The 23,127-nt window shown below is 38.0% G+C and overlaps 1 protein-coding gene across 5 annotated transcripts in view; it reads left to right on the forward strand.

Moving 5' to 3' along the window:
- The window catches only part of SEC24D (SEC24 homolog D, COPII coat complex component), a 108,205-nt gene extending 92,603 nt beyond the window's left edge, over nucleotides 1-15,602 (forward strand). For all 5 annotated transcript variants that reach the window (XM_058721515.1, XM_058721513.1, XM_058721517.1 and 2 more), the window contains exons 20-23: nucleotides 2,978-3,157; nucleotides 5,685-5,876; nucleotides 8,637-8,726; nucleotides 14,770-15,602. In XM_058721515.1, the coding sequence (XP_058577498.1) occupies nucleotides 2,978-3,157; nucleotides 5,685-5,876; nucleotides 8,637-8,726; nucleotides 14,770-14,910 (603 nt within the window). In that variant the 3' untranslated portion in view covers nucleotides 14,911-15,602. The remainder of the gene's footprint in view (nucleotides 1-2,977; nucleotides 3,158-5,684; nucleotides 5,877-8,636; nucleotides 8,727-14,769) is intronic.
- Nucleotides 15,603-23,127: the final 7,525 nt, after the last annotated feature.

Below are 23,127 nucleotides of genomic sequence, written 5' to 3' on the forward strand. Positions count from 1 at the left end.
ATGTAAAAGGTACATTTCAACCAATGATGTGCTTTAAGAAATGACATAATTTAGATATGATTATCCAGCTTGGAGTGGGGAAAATGCAGGGCTTATAAAACTTAGTAACAATAGTATATTAAAATATAGCATTATTTTAAATACATGAAATGGCTGGACTTGGGGTTCTCTTCAGAGAATGTAACTTCAAATGTGCTGCCCTTCCAGAGTTCCTTTGTAAGAAATAATATCTGGGGAGAAATTCCTAAGGAATTCCACTCCTTTACTGTAGAGTCCAAAGTTTCTTTGATCCAAGCAGGACTATTAGGGATCTGGATACTTGGATTATATGACACTGGATCTCAGAAGATCTGCTTTTACTGAATCTCCAGGGCCAGGACTAGCTTGAGGCAAGAGAGGCACTTAGTGTGCAAAGTTTAAGGAGGCCCCTACTCTGGAGGTCATATTATAGATGCTGGTTTAACACCTATAACTACAAACAACATTAAAGCAATTTGTTAAGCTTACATAAGCAAGGTAGATTCTTAAATCTAATAACTCACTGTTCTGAACTTAAGTATGTTACATCATATGGGAGTACAGTGACTTCAAAAGGAAAGTCAAATGGACTTAACTGCAATGTAATAGTTTTTTTTTAATTCACTACTACTTCTGTCATTTCAAAACTACAGAAGAATTCTCCAAATTCAAGCAAACTGGACTTATGTGAATTTTTTTTTAAGTTTATTTGTTTATTTTGAGAGAGAGAGTGTGGGGGTGGGGCAGAGAGAGAATGAGGGAGAGAGAATGAATCCCAAGCAGGCTCTGACCTCTCAGCTCAGAGCCCCATGTGGGGCTCGAATTCACAAACTGTGAGATCATGACTTGAGCCAAAATCAAGAGTCAGACGTTCAACCAACTGATCCACCCAGGCACTCCTCGTTTTTACTCCTTCCTCACCTGTACCTTTTCTCCCCAAGAATAGTGTCCATCTGTTGCCACATTTTCTTCCCCGCTATCTCCTTGTTTTCTTTCACCCTAATTCCATTCTTCTATATCAATTTTCCTCCTTATTTACCTCCTCAGTTTTCTTCTTTCTACCCCTTCTCATCCAGGCTCCTCTGATCACACTTTTAGTCCTGTAGGGTCATCATGAGCCAGGCTCATCCCTCGGTGGCATTTAGGTCAACAGATTTCTAAACTGTCTTAATATGGCCTGATTAATGAGAAGCAACCAGTGAAATTACAAGATTATATTTGAAAAACCATGTGTTTTTCTAAGAATATTCTTAATCCATAATATGTAAGGCTGGATGGCTCTGGGATATGATTATGATCTGGTTCCTACATATTTGATCATATCTTTCCTTGGTTGAAAAAGTGGTAGCAAGCGTTGTCACATAAAAATCTTTTATGCTAGAGAAAAAAAAATTAGAAGAAGAGTATGGGGAAACATGCATTTAACTGTCTTTGATTCTCTGAAGAGATTAGAAGAGGAGGAACAAACTGCAAAGTAAAATTGTCCTGAAATGTTTTACTAAACCATTTGGAAAACTGTCTTACACATTCCTTACTTAGTAGATCATGAGAAGAAACTTAGGATGTAAAGGTTTAAGTTGAGGAGTAAATCCTAACAGAGCCCCAAAGGAAATTTTCTTTTCAGGGTGGATTCTGATAAGTGTATATTCTTTTTCATCATTAAGATAGAACACTAAAAAATAAATGGTGAATTTATAGACCAGATGTTTCTATTTGTAAATTGTCATTATCTCCCTATGTATTCCTTTTCTTTTGAGTATATCCTTTCCATTGACCTACTGTTAAATAGAAGGAAGTGACACTCAGATCAATCTTGATTCTTACCTATTTTTATAAAATTGAGTTGAGAGAAGGTTAAACAACACAGACAGATTATTTGTAATTTTTTTACCCAAGTTATGTTTCTACAAGTGCTGCATTGTGTTGTTATTTGCAGCATCATATTACAATACGTATTTTGAAGTAGAATGAGGTCACATAAGCTAAAGTGGGGATGGAGAGGAGGGTACAGGTGGATTATAAAGACAAAATTAAAATAATTCATTTACTAATTGAAGGTAAAGAAAAAATGAAATTAGGGTTCATCTGGTAGTTAAGTATCTCAAATAGGAAACGTAAGAGGAAGAACATGTTTGTGGAATTGTGGGAGTTTGATTTTGCTTGTTACCATTCAGTAGTGACATACCTAAATCCAGGAAGCATTTCCTGTTTTAGTTTGTATCTGTAGTATTGCAATCTTCTTGTTAGGTTTTATCTATTTATATGTCTGTCATCTTTATTTGACTTCAGGCATCTTGTCATGTAGACTATCCCTCGTTCCTCTGAATATCACTGACACTTTGCTCTATAGAACACGTGACACAGTGGCATTCAATAAGTGTTTGATGAGTTTATGACTAACTGTGTGAGTTTAAGATGCATGAAGAGCATAAAGGAAGAGATATCTCACAGGCAGTCGAAAAAAACACTGTTTTTGAACTGAAGAGGTAGAAGGTGGTAAAATTGATTAGGAATCATTTATTTAACTTTATCTAATAAACGTGTGTGATACTTACTATATGCTAAGTACCATTACATGTGCTTCACAAATTAATAATCATTTAATCCCATGATCATGCTGTTGATCATGGCTATTCCATTTTTAGATGAGAAAACCTAGGAAAAGAGAATGATTTGCCCAGGGTCACACATCTGGTAAAAGGCAGAGTTGAGATTGTATTCTAGGCAGAGTGTGCTGACAGCCACCATGCCAAGCTGCCAAAGTGCTAGATAAAACTAAGTGCCGTTCTGTGAGTACCTACTGTGTGCCAGTTTATATGGTCCAGGTGCTTTGTATGATCTATCATTTAATCCTCAAAATCACCTCAAAAACAATTGATGTTTCCATCTTAAGGATAAAAGCTCAGGGGTTCTTTCTCATAAAGGTCAAGCACATGAAACAAATGACTTTCTTTTTCAGCTTATTTTACCAGATTCCATGAAAGTATTACCAGTGTACATGAACTGTTTGTTAAAAAACTGTGTGCTGCTTAGCAGACCAGAGATCTCAACAGATGAGCGGGCATACCAGAGGCAGCTGGTCATGACCATGGATGTGGCCGACTCTCAGCTTTTCTTCTACCCACAGCTTTTGCCAATCGTAAGTACACTGTGGTGGTGCATTTCCTAGAGGAGTCTGGAAGGGAATCGTATTTTGTCCTTTCCATATGTTATGTCTGGAATATTTTCTTAAGAAGAAGTTTAAAGTCATAAATGCCTTCAGAATGTGTATGTGGGCTCTTTGAGCAAGTGGTGTACATGCGTCAACATGTGCTCAGTATGGTGATGGTGATGGTGATGGTGGGGGATTTGAGGTGTTCCTACTTCAGTGAATTGCTCAGATGATTGGTTTTCTTTTCCTCATTCCCACATTGGCAGATTGAAAAGTCAGTAACAAGTTGGAGCAAGCCAAGCTTCAATTGTTCAAGAAATCTACCTTACAGCATTAAAGGCAACTGATCTGTATCTGTGTATGGGATCTCATGTGCACACATGTATTTGTTTCTATACAATGTATGAATGTCTAAGAGTCACAACATTTCATTAGAATGGCTGTGATTAGCCTTGACCAAATACAATTAAGGATTTACAAATCAGCATATATTTGAGGGCACCTGCATTGTATAAGGGACCAACTTCACTTGCCCTCAGAGAATTTACTTTGCAATGTATTCTACTTATTTGAAGTCAGTCGTTAATGTCTTGAATGCCCCTGTAATCTAGACTAAGCCCTTCCCCCTTGAGACCTAACAAGTTCAACTTATAATTGAGAGATAAAAGAGAGGAAGACTGATGGCTTATTTCAAATTCTTATATTGAAACTCATATTCAGGCTCTCAGTAACAATGCAGTCAGTATCAGAAAGACTTAAATTAGGTTGGGAATTGAAAGCTATAATTCTTTCAATCAATATGAATGTTAGGTATAAATTATTACAAAATGATTGATTTTCAGATAAAGTTGGATTGGCAACAATCTGTATGCCAGAGAAACTAGAACTCTGAGGGATAAGAACATCACCACTCCACTAAAATCCTCTTACCAAGGTCACCAGTGGCTGACATGTTGCTAAATCCAAAGGGCGGTTCTCAGTCCTTCTCTCTTCTTTTTTTTTTTTTTTTTTTTTGAGACAGAGCATGAGCAGGGGAGGGGCAGAGAGAGAGGGAGACACAGAATCGGAAACAGGCTCCAGGCTCCGAGCCATCAGCCCAGAGCCTGACGCGGGGCTCGAACTCACAGACCGCGAGATCGTGACCTGGCTGAAGTCGGACGCTTAACCGACTGCGCCACCCAGGCACCCCAGTCCTTCTCTCTTCTTATTGTCAGCAGCATCTGACACAGTTTATTTCTCCCTCCAGAAACACTTTCTTCACCTAGCTTCTCTGCTTACCCGGCCACTTCTCCTTTCTGCCTTTGCTAGCTTGTCCTCTTCTTTCTGTCAGGCTACCCTGGGGTTCAGTCCTTGGGAAGCTTCTCTTGTCTATCTACACTCAATCCCGTGTAGGCCTCATCTGACCTTTCAATGCTGTTTATATACTAATGATACCCATGTTTATATGTCCATCCATACCATATGGGTCCTGAACTCTAGATGTGTCTATCCTGCAGCCTATTGAGCATCTCTCTCTGGGTGTGCAATGGGCACCTTAAACCAAGCCCTGATTGCCTCTCCAAGCCTGCTCTCCGGCAGTCTTCTCCATCCCCATTTACCACTACTCTCTCATGCCAATTCTTTAGGCCAAAACTTGCGGTCACTCTTGACTGCTTTCATTCCTGCATCCATCACATCTCATTTACCAGCAAACATGTCAGTTCTCCTTTCCAAGAATATTCAGATTCTGACCACTTTCTCTCCACCTCGTCTGTCATACCCAGGTTCAAGCACAATCATCTCTCCCATGGACTGCTGCAGTACTCTCCTAACAAGCCTTCATGTGTGCACCTTTGCTTCTTCAGTCTGTGTTTGGCGTAAAAGTTAGAGTGATTCTCTTAAAATAACTGGCCATCCCTCCACTACTCAGAACACTCTGGATTTCCCATTTCAGTAAACACCAAATCTCCTACTGCCTTTGCCAAGTGTCATCTATACTACCTTCCCCTCCTTTCTATCTGACCTCATCTTTTGATCCTGAAACATCGGAGACAGACTCTTGCTTTGGATCTTTGCACCACCTGTCCCCTCCATCTGGAATGCTCTTCCTCAGTTATCCCTATGGCTCCTTCTCTCACCTCTTTAGGTCTACTCAAAAAAGTTACCTTCCCAACAAGCCTTCTTGGATTACCCTATTTAAAATTGTAACCACCAGCACTAGCACTGACATGCCCTATCCCACTTTCCTGCTTCTTTTTTTCACAGCACTTTTATTAAAACCACTTAAAATTCGATGTATTTTACTTCTCTTATTTGTTGCTTCTTATTTCTTCCCAAAAAAAATTATTAACTGTTCAAGGCAGCTTAAACAGTGACTGTCTAATAGCTAGAATAATGCCTGGCACATGGTGGGCATTTCTTAAATATGCCCTGGATGGAAAGAAGGGAGGAGGGAGGTGAAAGGAAAAGGGGGAGAGGGGAAGAAAGGAAGGGAAGGAGAACACACTTACTAACTCTCTTGCCTTTGCCTGCACAGCACACGTTAGATATCAAGAGTACTACACTACCTGCTGCTATTCGTTGCTCTGAGGCCCGTCTTTCAGAAGAAGGGATATTCTTATTGGCTAATGGTCTAAACATGTTCTTATGGTTAGGAGTTAGTAGCCTACCAGAACTGATCCAAGGAATATTTAATGTGCCATCTTTTGCACATGTCAACACGGATATGGTGAGTATTTTTTTTTTCATTATTTTTGTGGTAACACACAAACTCTTGAATGTTTTGTGCTCATGTGCAACCATATAATACAAAGTAGAGGAAACGATAATGGCATGCAGTTCTTTATAAGAAAGAGAATTTCATGTTTTAATGAATAACAATGAGCTGGTATAAAGTTATTTGTATAAAGTATTATCAAATAACCAAAATATATGACTTTAAATAGGGATTGCCAGAACTTCCAGATCATTTGCTATGTGTTAGTCACTGTGCCCTAAATACTTTAAATACACCATTGCATTTAATTCTTTCACAAATCAGTAAGACAGACATCATCATCAACATTTTGTGCATGAATCGATTGAGCTTTGGAGACAAGTTCTTTCAGGTAGCAAGTAGCAGAGGTAGAAAGCGAATTCAGTTCTTACACTCAGTACTCTTCTCTGGTGTTGAACTCAATATTCAAAAGAAAGCAGAAATCTTGCATCCATATTTAGCTACAGACTAAAACTGTGTCAGATTAATGAGTTGCAGAATAACAATCTCACAAAAACAGGTTTTATTCCCCTTTGTTTTAAATAAGTTATATACTCCACTCATTACAAAAGAGATTGTGGATTTGTTGTAAAATGAATACAAATGACTTTATTTTTAAAGTATCCTAGGAAAAACCAGCAGTTGTAATTTGTTTGAGAGTATTTATTGCAAATCTTATTTGTAGACCATTGTTGCATGAGCACCATTGCTATGAAGGTTATTGTCTTATTGTACTTCATGGTGCATTTCTTACGAATTCACATGTAGAACTCAGCAGATAGTTTGTTCCCTGAGGCCTCACTTGTATGATGGCAAGATGAATTAAGTCTAGTTAATTCCCCAATTTCTGTTATGAAGGTAAATACATAATATCCTGGAGGAACAAGCAGGATCAAAATTCCACCTCTGTAGGTGGTCAGTTTAGGGAGCTGCATATCTGTTATGAATGTCAAAAATATATTTTGGGGACGCCTGGGTGGCTTAGTTGGTTAAGCATCTGACTCGTGACTTCAGGTCAGGTCATGATCTCACTGTTGTGATCTTGAGTCTCGAGTTGGGTTCCGTACCGGATGTGGAGCCTGCTTAAGATTCTCTCTTTACTTCTCCCTCTGCCCTTCTCCCCCCACACACACTCTCACTCTCTCCCTCTCAAAAAAAAAAAAAAAAAAAAAAAAAAAAAAATACATATATATATATGTGTGTGTGTGTGTGTGTGTACATGTGTATATATATATGTGTGTGTGTGTGTGTGTGTGTACATATATATATTTATATTTTAAAAGAATTAAAGGTGTCCATATCCCATTAAGAGACTATTTCTAAAGACCTAGAAATAGTAAGATCTTTGCATGTGGTTAAAATTAAGGAATGATTAGAAATGCAATTTTTAAAAAATAAAAAAGTTCAAGTTCAATAGACAAAGGACTGTGAATCTGAAGAATGTTTATATAAAATTTAAGGAAGCCTCCTCATCTGTCACAATGTATTGTTAGAGTAAGTGTTAAATGCGTATTTGCTGAATTTGCTGAATGTACATATGAAATCACCAGCCTGTTTACCACAGAGCAGCAGATTAGTAGGTTTGTGCTTATACCAGTGTGCCTCCTTCGACCTTCTTCAAAAAAATAAAACAAAAGAAAAAGCAAATGTCACTTTGATTTTAGAGACAGTTGGCACTTCGAAATATGTATGTGACGTATACTTATGTTGTTTGTTACATAAAAAGATCTACCTTAATGTCAAAAAATACACATAGGGGATGGAATGTAAATATAAATAATGAATTTTCTGCCTTTTTCTTTCTTTCTTTTTTTTACAATTCCTGTGAAAACTACCGTCCATGATCTTTTCCTGAGGCTTGAGTCTTTGTGGTAAAATGTTCTACATTTTTTTTAAGTTTTCCCCATTTATTTTATTAAAACAATTTTTTTTAATGTTCATTTATTTTTGAGAGAGGGAGAACATGAGCGAGGGAGGGTCAGAGAAAGAGGGAGACAGAATCTGAAGCAGGCTTCAGGCTCTGAGCTGTCAGCACAGAGCCCGACACGGGGCTCAAACTCACGAGTTGCAAGATCATGATCTGAGCCGAAGTCACTTAACCGACTGAGCCACCCAGGTGCCCTGAATTTTACTGTCTTACTGGAAGAAATGAAATTCAGATTCTTCATGTCCCCTGAAGGCCATGTGCAGTAGTTATCTTTTATAAACTATTAGCCAGATTTCAGAAACATCTCAGGGGGCATATTCCCCTTGAGAAATCAGCATTTGGTGGTTTGTTTTAATCTTGGAACAGTAGTATTTGGATGGTGTTTTCTAAACATGGTCATGATTCACGGTCCTGCAACTGATCCACTGAAGGAATAAAGTACATCCTTTTCTCCTGTGACAAAGCCTTGAAAGAGACATCTTACAGAGGGATTAAACGTCATGGTGTATGATCCAAAGATATCCTTTGCATAAAACATATACCCGTTGTGTCATTTAAGTGATGTACATGTGTCAAATTTCAGACAATATTTATTTTCAAATGATGGAGAGTAAATTGGTGGAAATGTATGCCAATAAGAATGAATAATTTTCAGTGCATTTTTTTCACAATTTTTGGTTTTTAGGTAAACAGACTAAGTCAAAAATCAAATATATGGTCTAGAAGGATTTTTTTTTAACTTTAACATTCTAATAATCTCATTACCAATTACACTGAAGCTTAAACTTTGATTTTCTCAAATTTAGACATTACTGCCTGAGATTGGAAACCCGTACTCTCAAACACTCAGAATGATAATGAGTATTATCCAACAAAAGAGGCCATATTCAATGAAGGTAAGAATGAGATTTTATTTTTTCCTTTATTCAAATTTTTAAAAAGATTTTACTATTATTTTTTAATTAATTTATTTATATTCAAGTTAGTTAACATACAGTGTAATATTGATTTCAGGAATAGAACCCAGTAATTCATTGCTTACATATAACACCCAATGCTCATCCTAACAAGTGCCCTCCTTGATGCCCATCACCCATTTAGCCCATCCCCCCACCTCCCCTCCAGCAACACAACACTTTGTTCTCTATATTTAAGAGTCTCTTATGGTTTGCCTCCTCTCTGTTTTTATCTTCTTTTTCCTTCCCTTCCCCTGTGTTCATCTGTTTTGTTTCTTAAATGCCACATCTGAGTGAAATCATATTTTTCTTTTTCTGACTACCTTATTTCGCTTAGCATAATACACTCTAGTTCCATCCATGTTATTGCAAATGGCAAGATTTCATTCTTTTTGATCATCAAGTAATATTCCATCGTGTATATATACCACATCTTCTTTATCCATTCATCAGTCAATGGACATTTGGGCTGTTTCCATAATTTGGCTATTCAAGTTTTTTTTTTTTTTTTAAATTTCATTACAGACTTTTAAAATGCATGTCCTATATTTTTATAACATGATCTTTGATAGAAAACTCACACTGACCTTAAAAATCTACCTACTTAACAGATACAAACATAAAAAAAAATAGATATCACCACAGGTTAACCATGGATTATTTTAGTAAGTACTAACTTAGTAATCATGCAGATCTTCATGGCTTAATAGCAACTGATTTCATTAACAGACTGTGGAATGACTGCTTCAGTGCTTAAAACTACTTAATTACAGAAGTATCATTCAGAACATTTTTTAAATTTTTTTATAACTTCAGAATTGTGATCTCTGAGTTTTGTTATCCTAGCCCTTCTAAGCCCTTCAAGGCCTCAAGTTTGGGTAAAAGAATATAAAATATCTATAATTCAGGAAAATTATGCCTTATTACCAAGTCCCAGCTACTCACCCATCTTCCTTCTCAAGTTAATATTGAGAAGATTCAATATTAAAGTCTCCTAGAATTTGAAATGTACAGATGATGGTGGTTTATTATGGTGCTATTCCCTGCAGAAGTGTAAGACATTCACCTAGACGCAGGCCTTTACAACATTCAGAATATTATGGGCCATTTTCCCCTGAAACATAAATATGATAGTAATCTAAGTCATATCCTTGACTGTGAAAGATATTCATGCATGCAAACATCAACTTTAGGCAGAGCTTAGGTAAATTGAACTAATGAAGAGCTTTATAACTTCTAGGGTGCCTCGGTGAGCACAGAACCTTTCCAGAACTATTTTCACACCACACACAGTTTTAAATTTTTTTAATGTTTATTTTTGAGGGAGAGAGGAGGGGGTGGGAAGGAGACAATGTTTGCAGGAGGGGCAGAGAAAGAGAGAGAGAGAGAGACACAGAGGATCCCAAGCAGGCTCTGCACTAACAACAGAGAGCCTGATGTGGGGCTCGAAACCATGAACTGTGAGGTCATGACCTGGGTGAAGTCGGACGCTTAACCAACTGAGCCACCCAGGTGCCCCTACTTGGGTTCAGTTTTAGGGAAAGACCTAGAGATGGCAGAGAAGGCTCAAACTAAACACATTCTTCACATGACACTGAACACCCTCGAGGCATGTAATGAAACCTAAGGTCTCATGAAACAAACATTGAAAAGCACTGGTATTGAATACATAGCAGTGATGATCCGTATACCTTTATCCTAGCTGCAGCAGCTACATCCCCACAACCTGCCTCATTTGCAGAGAAGAGTCTAGACTAAACATAGAGATCATGTGCCCAAGAGCCTCTCCGTCTAGGAAAGATAAAACTTGTCTCTCTGCTTTCTCCCACCTGCTCCAATAGTGGGAGGTCATGTTAGCTTTAATTATAAAAATACCTGGGGGGCACCTGGATTGCTCAGTGGGCTAAGGTTCCTACTCCTGATCTCAGCTCAGGTGTTTATCTCCGGGTCATGATTTCAAGCCCTGCACTGGGCTCTCTACTGGGCATGAAGCCTACTTAATCAAATCAGTCAATCAATCAATCAATCAATCTGGGATAAGCTCTGAATACATGTGAATAAGATAAAAGCAGTTGCATGTTAAATAATTTTGGCTTGAATACTTAAATCAGATTTTTTATGTGCCACTTGCAAATGTATCTGTTGCTTATAAGATTTCTTTGGCTTCTTCAAGAGGTATATTATCTGTGTAACAAATTTGATCTACAGATGTTAGAGTTGAAAGGAAGCTAGAAGATACCTCATTCACCTGCTGCCTTTCAGCTCCCTCTAACACCATCTAACAGATAGTAAAGTGAGACTCAGAGGAGCTCACTCACTTGGTTACTCTCTCAGAGCTAGATCAGGGCAGATGAAGGCCTAACTCCAGTGCACTCAGCATTGATACCTTTGTCTCTGACATTTGAAAGTAGACTACATAAAGGAAATAAAAACACATTTATAGAATCTTTAAATCTCTTCTAAAGAGTCATGGTTGAATAGGAGAACAAAAACTGGACTGGAAGGGTCAAGAACACAAAATCAAATCCAGAAGCCACTGCTACCTTCTAGGCTATGCTAATTAGCTTTTCAGACCATCGACTCTTTTAGACCTCATCATTGTCTGCATAGTCTTACTTTGTGGAGGAGCAAAAAAAGATTTCTCTCACAGTATATCTGGGAATATTACCTCAATCAAACGTCTCACTGATAAATTCTAGTCCTGCCCTGCTCAAAGTTCTCTGTGCTCCAAGTGTTTGCCATTCTCTTCTTCGTGTGTTTTCTACATAACTCCCCTCCCACTGGCTTCTTTCTAGTTTATAAGCTGTTCAAATCTACTTTCATTGAATCTTCTTTCTCCAAGATTCTGTTTCCCTTTCCTTTTATTTCATTCTACAAATTTGTATCAAATGCTAGCAATGTACCAGGCATTGCATGTTTCTTGAAAAAGTCATCTGTTAACTGCTTCTATTTCCTTATTCCCATGTCTCCAGTTATCTGAAAATGGCCAAACCGCCAAGAAATTGATTCTCAGTCCCTTTACAGCATTTACAAAATCAAATGCTACCTGTTTTCTCAAATGTTCTCTTCTGTCAGCTTTTAGAACATCATATTCTTATGATGCTCCTTTCTCACTGAACTTTTTCTTTGGCTTCCTTTCATTTATCTGCCCCTTAAGAAGAGCTGGTGTTCCCCTTAGTTGTGTTTGTGGCTCTCTTCCCATTCAGTTCATTCTTTGGGGGCCACCCTAATCACTCTCATCATTTATCTATTTCTTATGAGGCAGGCAATGAGAAATGAGAATGGCTTTGAAGGACAATGATTCCTTTTTTAAAAATTTTTTAATTTTAAAAAAAAAATTTTTTAATGATTATTTTTGAGACAGAGAGAGACAGAGCATAAATGGGGGAGGGTCAGAGAGAGCGGGAGACACAGAATCTGAAGCAGGCTGCAGGCTCTGAGCTGTCAGCACAGAGTCCGACACGGGGCTCGAACTCACGGACTGTGAGATCATGACCTGAGCCGAAGTCAGACGCTTAACCGACTGAGCCACCCAAGTGCCCCTGAAGGACAATGATTCCTTAAGGCCACTGGTACTGTGACCTGGAAAATATAAACTGGGACCACTTGAAATAGTACTTCCATGAAGAGGGTACCTAAGAGGTTGGGAGGGACACCAGCAATAATCATTTTAATATTCTCTTCCTATTCTACAAAGCTATGTCCCTCCCTTTGGAAATGTAAAGGGAGAAGGATTATAAAATATGGATTCCCCAACCCACCCCAGTATTTTTTTCCTCATCTTTGTGTGATCTAAGACCACCAACATGTCAAGACAGCTAAGACAGTTTGCCATACTTCCATGAATCTGCTTCCTGAGACCATCCACTATAGTTTCTGTGCCATGCTGGAATGAGTGGTGGCCGGCTCAACTTTGTAGAGACTCAAATGGTACAGCAGGATATTTGTTACTTAAAGCTCAGTTTCTCCCAAGGCTGAAATTCATTTCCTATTCTATTTCCCACCTCAGATCATAGCCAAACACACTTCATCAAAGGAGGTTTTACAGTGAGCATCATGGGAAAATGGCAGCAACAGAGAATACCCCTCAGATATGTAGTATGAACTTCTTCCCATTAATTTCCATAGAGAAATTAAATTCTAAAGAAATTGGATCCTCAAATTCTTCCCTTCATAATGTCTCATTCTGCCCAGCCTCAGCCTGGGCTGTTTCACTGAGGCCAAACACATTGCCGTTGCCCATCACGGCCAATAGTAGAATCCTAGTGGCATGTGGGAAAAAGTGGATACCACCAGTAAAAAAGAAAAGGGGCTTGGCTTCAGGCTCACCAGGATGCAAGTCTTAAACTCCTTTGGAGAAGTTTCCCTCGAAGGTTAGTTTTGCTCCCCCATGTTGGGGTGGAGCACACCTGTCCAACATAGCTGTTCCCGTGCTGCCTCCCTGTGCCAGGCACTGACACCTGAAAGCCAAGACATCACACGTGTCCATATCCACATAGAATTAGCTGAGTTGTGTGGTAGCAGCAGCAGCAGCAGCAGCAGCAGCAGCAGTTTTATATTTTAATCAGGTCAGGGTGGTTTAAAGCTTATCAGCCTAGGGCCCAGGCCAAAATAACATAAAGGAAAAAAGCAAACTGTGTTGACAAAATTATCCTGCTTGATAACTAAAGCAAAAGTGGGGAGGGTCAGGCCCTCCTAGTCAAAATGGCAGATACCTTCCTTGCTGCAGCTGGTAACTGCAGACCTTTCTGGTGGTTTCACCTGGTGAGAGGAAGTGAGGGGATACCATGGCTCCTCCAAATTATACAGGAAGCAGGCAGGGGGACATTGTTTTGCATGTGTGGCTCCATTAACTCCACTCATAGCTCAATCAGATCATCAGACCATCATCTCTGACTTCCTGAAACAGGAGTGAGTAGAGACCAGCTAGATAGAAGGGCTCCAAGTGTTCATGACAAAGCTACCCCCTTCTGGGCTTCTTTCCCCTGCGCTTCTTCCCCTAGAGCAGCACTGTCCAAATAATGCAAGCTGCAGATGTGATTCTAAATTTTCTAGAAGCCATGTTAAAAATGTAAAAAAAAAAAAAAAGTCATTTTAATAATATATTATTAATCCAGTATATCCAAAATATCATTTCCACGTGTATAAGCAGTTACTGAGTTTTGCATTTTCTTTTTCCTACTATGTCTTAGAAATCCATCGTGTATTTTACATTTATAGTACAACCCAGTTCAGACTAGCCATGTTTCATGTGTTCAATAATCACACATAGCTGGTGGCTACAGTACTGGACAGCATGGCCCTAGATAATTTCTGTAAGCAGGGAACAAGAGTCCCCTGTGCGATCCACCTCGGTGGTGCCTCTCAGATCTCCTCCCTTTCCACCATCACTGCTCTGTAATTCAGATCCTGACCATCTCCCACCTAGACACCTCCCAACTGCTTCCTACCTAGCTTCCCTCATCTCCTAATGCATTCTATATGCTACCAGTTCACTGTCTCATTTTGTTCTGCAGCACTTTCACTGGATCACAGCCCCTACAAAAGCTTAGACTCATTAAGGTAGTTTGTCCCTAACCTTCCACTGACTGTAAGACTGTTAACTCACATCTAGCCATGTCTGTCTTTGGCACATGGTACATGGCACCCCGTTATGGAATGCTCTTTAAACCCTACCCCACCCCCATCCTTAAGGAAATCCTACCTTATTCTTTAAGGCTCAAGCAATAGTTAACTACCACTGTGAAGCCTTTCACATAATGGTTTTTCATGTTTCATTGTTGGAACTTACAGTTGTATGTCTTGGGTTTTTATGGTTTTGGGGTCAGTGCCTTCCTCCACTCTAGATAATAAGCACTGTCCCATCATTTTATAAGGCCTTACACACAGTGGACATTATGTAATTTGGGTGAAATTGAAGCATGTATAATTGAGCCACATTCAGAGAATGTTTATAAATCACCTACCTTGTTATTTTTCCTAGTTGACAATAGTAAAGCAGCGAGAGCAGCCAGAAATGGTTTTCCGACAGTACCTGGTAGAAGACAAAGGACTTTATGGAGGATCATCTTATGTGGATTTCCTTTGTTGTGTTCACAAAGAGATCTGCCAGCTGCTTAATTAATTGAATCTTCTCTGTTGTTGATGTTGCATTTTTAAGGAGATCATCTCCTTCTTGGTGCCTAATTCTTCAGATGATAACAGGCTAGTTTTGATTTCTTGCTCATTTTCAAAATAGCTTTTCCAAGAGGACATTTAGGACTTCAGCTTTGGTGCTCAGGTATAAAGTCAATGAAGGTACAGTGGTACCTTTTAAAGGGAACAGTCTATTTCTGATTGCACAATTTTTAACTGTTAAAATCGATACAGTTTGCATTTCATGAAAGGCATAGTTTACAGAACTGTAAACATTCTTAATTTTCTTTCTTTGTGCTAGACATATAAATTATTTTTCAAAATGTATAGATTTGGGGTAAAAAGTTGTCTTGGCTCTCCCATTTGCAGTGAGGGAAAAAAACAATTTTTACATTATACCTAATTTTTTAAAACCATGTAACACCCCTTGAACATGTTTTTCAACTTAAGGTTTGCATAGCAGACTTTTAATAACCTTGGAATCTATTTGGTAGAACAATTTGTGTTCTACTTTTTTTTTTCATAATTATATGTTGTGTATGTTAAAACTATTTTCCAGTTGTTTTGTCTATAAAACTGTCTTTATCTATATTCTTAATGGTTCTCTGTACAATTTTGAGGGTTTCTACCTGTATATAATGGATCTTAACCAGTACCAATAAATCACTTCATATGCTCTTACTCAACAGGTAGAGAGCATTTTTTAGGTATTTTGAGATTTTAAAATAAGGGTCATACTGTGTCTTGGATAAAAGTTGTTTACAAGGCTCACTAAGAAAAAATGGGGAAAACTATTTTTTTTTTGAGGGTTGGGAAGTGTTAAGTGAATAAATCAGTCTAGGAAATATCAGAGACTATGTACTTGAGAATTGCATTTTTAAAAATTCTCCAGTATGTCCTTATGGGCAAATAATAGAAATGGGTTATATGAGATCATTATTAATAAATAAATATAAACCTAGGAGAGTGGTTTTGAGTGGTATGACACAGGCATCTGTCCTGTATCTGCCCTAATTCAACTCTGATACTAGTGATATGAATAAATAATAAGAGTTAAGTATACTGAGTACATATAATGTTGTAAGAAGTACACTATATGTTTTGAGAACATTTATTCCTCACAGCAACCCTAATCTTATTACCAGCCCCATTCACAGATGAAGAGATAGGCTTGAAGTGAATAAATCAGGACCTTGTCTACGATTGCATGGCTAGTAAGGTTTATTTATAAATCAGTAGATGTCATGAAATTGAGTAGAATAACAAATACACTGACAGAATTAAAATCTCTTCCCATGTTAACTGGCATGATATTTCAGACTGACTCGGATGAGTTTAACAAGAAGAAATGTATGATCCTGAACTTGTGTCCAGAAAAATGAACATGCAGATGCTCCTTGGAAACAACGGTAAAACAGAACCGAGGGAGTTTGTCAGCATGAATCTGTAGTGAGATGAAAGCAAATGTGATCTCAAGTTACTCTATTACCAGAATAACCTCTCAGATGAGTAGAGCTACTCTGAGGTGAAACCACATTGAGATGTGTGTTCAGTTCTAGGCACCATGCTCCATGTGAACTAGAAGCCCAGAGCACATTCCTTGATTCACTCGAAGATAAGTCTCTGATTGCTCTGTATGTTCCCTAGGGTAGAAGACCAGAAACAATATGTAGAAGTGACAAGGTGCCACTCAGTTGAAAGAAGAACCTACTAAGTAATTAGATGCTCAAAGAGTGTGCCATTCTGGGAGGTAGTGTGTTCTACATATTTATTTATTGCACATCTTCTATGTGCCAGACGCTATGCCCTCTACTGGAGAGACAGACAACAGTGAGCAGCACAAACAAAATCCTCTCCATCTCTATAATTACAGTAGTTTTCATTAATGCTGTGACATGCCATAGTATTTTGTTATTTCATATATAAATTTTATATTATACATTTTATGTGTGTATATATATATAAATTTATAATATATATTTACATATGTAACATAGAAATAAAATCAGGTATATGTGATATAACCTAGTCTAGCTAGCGGGCACGTATAGTCAGTAAAGATTTTCCATTAGTTATATTAAAGCTGGGACCTGAAAGAATTAGTAGACATTAGCCAGGTAAATGAGAGTATTGGTAAATATGATGAAGGCTCAGAGCGGGAGAGAGCACGTATCACCCTTTCAAGAAACTTGCAGAACTTAAACTTAGCTGGAACTTACTAGGGAGAGACAAAGTGACCAAAGATAAAGCCTAAGGGATAGTAAGAGTGAGTCCTAGTCAAGGGGGAGTTTAGATTTAATCCTAAAGGCAAAATGAAGACAATCAAACTGATTTCAGTAAGTGACAGGACTCTCTTTAGGAAGATCACTCTGGGGTTGTAAAGTGGTAGAACTAGAAGCAGAAACACCACTTAGGAGGCTGAGTAGTCTACTGGAGTATATGGCGGCCTGCACTAAAATAACAGAGGGTTTTGACAGAGGGAGATAAGGAGATGAAGTTAGTGAAGGAGAAGTGTTTCCCTCAGAAAGGAAACACCGGAGTAGATGCGGACTGTGTGTATGTGTGAGTCTCTGTTTGCACAAGAGGCAGTAGTTTACAGCTGTCCATGCTGAGGTAGCTTGCAACCTATGCAGGTGGGATAAACTATACCTAAAAGTAAAGGCCTAAGCTCAAGCAAAAACTCTGGGCTGGAAATTTGCAAATCATCTACGTACAGAGAAAGAGAAATGGCACAAGATGAAAAAACCTCTGACAAGACTGGGAGAAGGGCCAGAGAGGTAAAAAGGAAAACTTGGCAAGAGGATGTTACAAAGCTAAGGTAAGAGGGGTGCATGCAGAGAGTGGGGCAGCCAAATTAACAGCCTTCCTAGAGGGAACTTAAAGACTAAAAGGGTTGGTGGAATTAGTTAAAAAAAAAAAAAAAAAAAAGGTCATGGCTGAGTTTGGTGAGAGCAGTTTTACAGGGTGAGTGAACTTGAATGCTACATTGGAATATGTTGAACAATGGGAGTCAGAGTGGAGGCAACTCAAGAAAGTGATGAGAGAGTCACAGAGGAAGGACAGGATTTTTTTATTTTAAGACAGGGATTTGACATTTAAATGCTGGTGGAAAGAAGCCAGTATTATGTTGGAAAAATAAATAGTGGCAGTACTGTTTCATCAACAGTTCGAAAAATGTTGAAGACTAAAGACAAAAAAAGGTTTAAAAGAACAAGATTCTTAGAAGGCAGAAGATAATATAATGCAGAGTACAAATAGATTAGCTTTCAATGGGAAGAGAAACCCAATACATAATGGAGGTGCTCCAATAAATCCTGAAGGACAACTTGCCAGAAATGTTGAGTGCTGTTCTAAGGTGTTCTGCAATAGAGCATCGTGGTTTCTGGAACGAATGACATAGGTTTCCATACCAGCTCCACCCTGAAATTGAACGTCAGGGCATGTTAGAAACCTTTCTGCCTTGGTTTCCTACTCATTTGTTAGTAAGTGTTAAAGGTTTAGAATAGTCCCTGATACACAATGCTATTTAAGTGTTCATTGCTGTTATTTTATTAGTATTTTTTATTTTTTATTTTTGTTAAACCTGCTAAGGATCACGAAAACTAGGACTACTCTGATTCCTAATTGTATTTGCTCTTGATGCCATGAGTATATTAACTGGTATCCTCGAAATCAAGCTATCTTTAAATGCTGTAGAAATGTCCAATTAAATGACGGTTTCAGAAATTAAAATAAATTTATCAATGAGAAAACTACTTAAGCTGCTTTAAGTGTTAAAAACCCAAACTTGTAAAATATAAACCAAAGACAACAATTTGTATTTTGTGTTTTGAAGAACTATTATGAAAAATAAGAGTTTACTCCCTCAAGAAAGCATATCTTTGAGGAAGTTACTAAATGGCATTACCTTCACTTCCTAGAAGTAACCGGATAACAGGAGACTGAGCATCATTAGGAATGATATATTAATGTATTTTTTTAATGTTCAGTCACATGGGGACATGTTTCCTATTAATAAACCAATAAAGAGTAAGGATCAAATTTTAGATCATGTTCTGGAATAGGGCAAGATATTCTGAAATTGTGTATTAGCTCCACTAGGAGGCGTTATATACTAAAGTGTCTGAAACCTTCCAGAAAGGTTACTCAGTAATCTTCCAGAAAAGGTAATTCTTTGCAGAGAATTGACTTCGTAAATTTTAACTGCTGAAAACACAAGATGTAATGCTGACCATACCAGATAAAAAGAAAGAAAATCTCCGAGGAAAGAAGCAACAGAAATCCCTTAGTCATCATCTTTAATGGGTATTTCCTGGCCTCTTCTTAAGACACTGATAAGAAGTTTACTACTGCTTACTCCCAAACAGCCATTTATGAACAACTCTGTAAGAAAATTATATTTAGCACATTGTTTTCCTTAAATTTTTCTTTTTGGTGCTAGCTGTGTTTTAAGGCCACAGATGAAGTCTTCCTTCACTTGATAGTAGTTCTCAGAGTTTAAAGCTAACATATATTACTATTGTGTCCCTTCCAGGCCAAACCCTCCCAATTCCCAAAGCATTTCCTTGTAAACATGATTTCCAGAGCCATTGTCATCCCAACTTAATACATGAAAATCCAGTTTTAACTCATATAAAGAACAAAGTCAATTTGGGAAAGCAAAATGACCAGTGTCTAGTTAAGGAAACTATTATTCAATAATATTGACTGCAGATGGTCTCAAGTACATGGTTATGCGAAAACTTTCAGGGTGTGCTTTTTATTTTGAGAGCATTATAAAGTTTTTACCAATTACACATACAAAACTCTTTTGCAATAAGAATTTCCCATTTTAAGATATTTTATATAAGACTTCAGTTTCTTAAGTCCGTATTTTTCAAACAGGTTATTCCGTGAGTCCACAAAACACTTTCTTTAAATACATCTTACTCATGTTTGAAAAATACAGTTTTAGGATATCCCATGGGGTTTAATGTTACCCAATCAATGTTTTAGGGCCCAATATGCCTAGGAAAAAGAGGTTACTACATTATGAATTACGGGAAAGCAGATATAGCAGATATGAATTTACAACAGTAAACTCTAGTGTGCAAAAAGGTGTCACGTTTTAAAAATGAATCTTTAATCTCTTTTTCACAGGACTGGCAGGGAAGGTTTACTATCTTTGGCTCACACTGATGACTTGTGTCAAAGCCTCCCCACAGCTCCTGAATTTCAGGACTTCTCTGCTTCCATAGTGTGCTTCTGGGAAATGTATGTGTAGTCTAGGGACCATCACTTTCCTCAGTACACCATTCAGCTATTTCCCAGTGAGGCCCTCCCTCTCTGAGGCAGTGTTACTGCCAGCAGCAGTTTCCCAAGACTTCTGAGTGTCACCCTAAGCCAGTCCTCAACTATCCTGTCCTCCCACTCTTGGGCAACCTATTCTTAGTTCCACTATTATTTATGGGAGGAATGTAGTGTAACTTTTTACTTAAGCTATAATCAACAAGGTGATACAGATGGAGTAAAACCATTTCCCTTACTCTTTACTTTGTAGGTTGCATTTGGTAGAGAAAAAATTTATTATCTGAGGAAAGAATCTGGTGTCTTTAAAGTCAGATGAGGGGAAATTCATTCTATAAATCTGCTAAGCGGTAAGTCAGTGGAAATTACTGTCTCTTCAGTCTCAAAAATATTGTTGAGAGAAAAAAAAATCCTTATTAGAAAAACACAGTCCTCTTACGCGGCCAAGAAAGCACCAGTAGAAGGAAAAGGAAGTGGCAAGAGAAGAATATTAAAAATCCTCTGGGCCTTACTTCCAATTATTAAGCAAGCAAAGGAGTATGGGACTATTTATTATGCACTATGAGCCATATATTAAAAGTTGAGAAAGCACACTGCTGCCTTTTTATGAATGACAAAGACTCATTTCTGAGAGCACAGGCAGCAGAGTTGTAAGGTCTAAATGAGTAGACAAAAGCAATCTTTGGAATGGTGACCATCTTTCACCTGATCTGGGAGAAGTGAAAGCAATCAGAAGTGGGCATGATCCCCAAAAAGGTCCTGATGCCATCTTGATTCAGTTCTCGTTAGCATCATCTCACAGAGATGGGATTCAAGATTCAGGAAGTTTGTGGCTGGTGAGCTTACATTTGTGCTTGTATTTGCTGAAAATTTCCTTTGGAATTGTTTTTATAATTATGGTATTCTTTTTTATTTTTTTTTAATGTTCATTTTTTAGAGAGTACAAGTGGGAGAGAGAGAGAGGGGGGGATGTAGGATCTGAAGTGGGCTCTGTGCTGACAGCAGAGACCCCAATGCAGAGCTCAAATTCACGAACTGCGAGGTAATGACCTGAGCCGAAGTCAGACGCTTAACTGACTGAGCCACCCAGGTGCTCCTATACAGTATTCTTAATCATGATGCTGCTGTATCCCTCCCTTATCTGTGGTTTTGTTTTCCATGGTTTCAGTTACTTGAGGTCAGTCATGGTCCAGAAGCAGATGATCCTCTGACATATTGTCAGAGGTCAGCAAAAGCCTAACACTACATCACAATGCCTGGATCACTCACTCCACTTCATCACATAGGCATTTTAACATCTCACATCATTACAAGAAGGGGAGAGTACAGTACAAGAAGATATTTTGAGGGAGACCACATTCATGTAACTTTTATTACAGTGTATTATTATAATCGTTCTATTATTGTTCCTCTCTTACTATACCTAATTTATAAATCGAACTTTATCTAGGTATGTATGCATAGGAAAAAACTTAGTATATATAGGGTTTGGGACTATTCCTGGTTTCAGGTATCCACTGGAATCTTGGAACATATCCCCCATGGATAAGGGGGGGGGGGACTGCTATATGCTTACACATTGTTGTTCAGTAAGACAGAGCAGTAGAAAAGTAGGCTTGAGCTCCTATTCACCATGCCTTATAAGCCTAGCTTTTTGGACAAGGCCAAATAATCCATCCACCTGTATAGTTCATATGAATTATAGCCAATATTATTACCTCTCCTTTACTAAATATTAAAGTATGTACTTACCCGGAAGTTGTCTTGAGAAGCATAAACCTATGAAATGAAATGACAGCAAATTCCCTAAGATATTTAGGCAATTACCTTAGTAATTCAACTAGCATAAACTACTAAACTGTATTTCTGAACAAAACTGATTTTTTGTCCTCTGCTTTACGACAAAATAATGTAGTTATTCTTTTATGATATTCGCAACTGTAATTGTAAACTAAAATCTTGAATAGGTATGGGATTCTATAAAAGGTGTGTTTTTGCGACAACAGGGGCTTAGAGCTCTGTATTTTCTCCCACTGGACAAATGGCTTGCAGTCACATCACTGTGTGCAACTTGAAAGTAATTAGTCCACGTCTGCAGTCTTTTATGTACGCTCCAAAGTACATTGACTGTATCACATGCTTCCAAAGCTGATGGTGTCCTGTCCCAATTGAGTAACTTTTTTACCTCTTCTTTTAAGAAATTTGGTCACTGGTGTTTAGAGGCCAAAATTTAAAATATGCACACAAGATTTAGCTAGCCAAGCTAATTTTAACAAAATTTTAGTTCCATGAAAAGTAGCAAAGGACACAAATTTAATTGCCAACACTGTCTAAAAATTAGGTTGATTTCACACAAATCTCTCAAACTTACTGTCTTCCCTGTGTGCTGACACCTATGGAGAGCTGAGTAGTGATGTCCACCTTACTCAGGGTGGGAGCTCTCCCATCCCTACCTTTCTCTCTAGTCTCCACGGGCCTGAGATCAAGTCAGTGGCTATTTATTAAAGTACTCTGTGCTGCTCTGCTTTTTAGAGAGGAGTTGAAAAAAACATCAAATTGGGAAAACAGCACAGACGAGATAAATGTGAGAAAGTAAATGAAAGTAAATATTTCCATGTTTAATATGCAAACAAAATATGTCTAAAAAGATAACTATTCCACTATAAACAAACTCATGGCTTGCTTCACCAGTCTGTATATGCTTGGTTCCTATATACATTTTACATTGTTGACCTCTAGATTCTCCATGATCTAGAAAAAAACCTACCTTACCGAATTTCACTATTAGCACCTCAAGTTTCAGAGACAAGAAGTGTAACACATATACAAACTGATTATTTTAACATTTTATCTAATACTGGAAAGAGGGTTTGCTGGAAAAGAATTATCTAGATTAAATGAGGTAGTTTTCTCTGTGTTC

The sequence above is a fragment of the Neofelis nebulosa genome, chromosome 3, assembly GCF_028018385.1.
Source record: "Neofelis nebulosa isolate mNeoNeb1 chromosome 3, mNeoNeb1.pri, whole genome shotgun sequence".
Classification (NCBI taxonomy): Eukaryota; Metazoa; Chordata; class Mammalia; order Carnivora; family Felidae; genus Neofelis; species Neofelis nebulosa.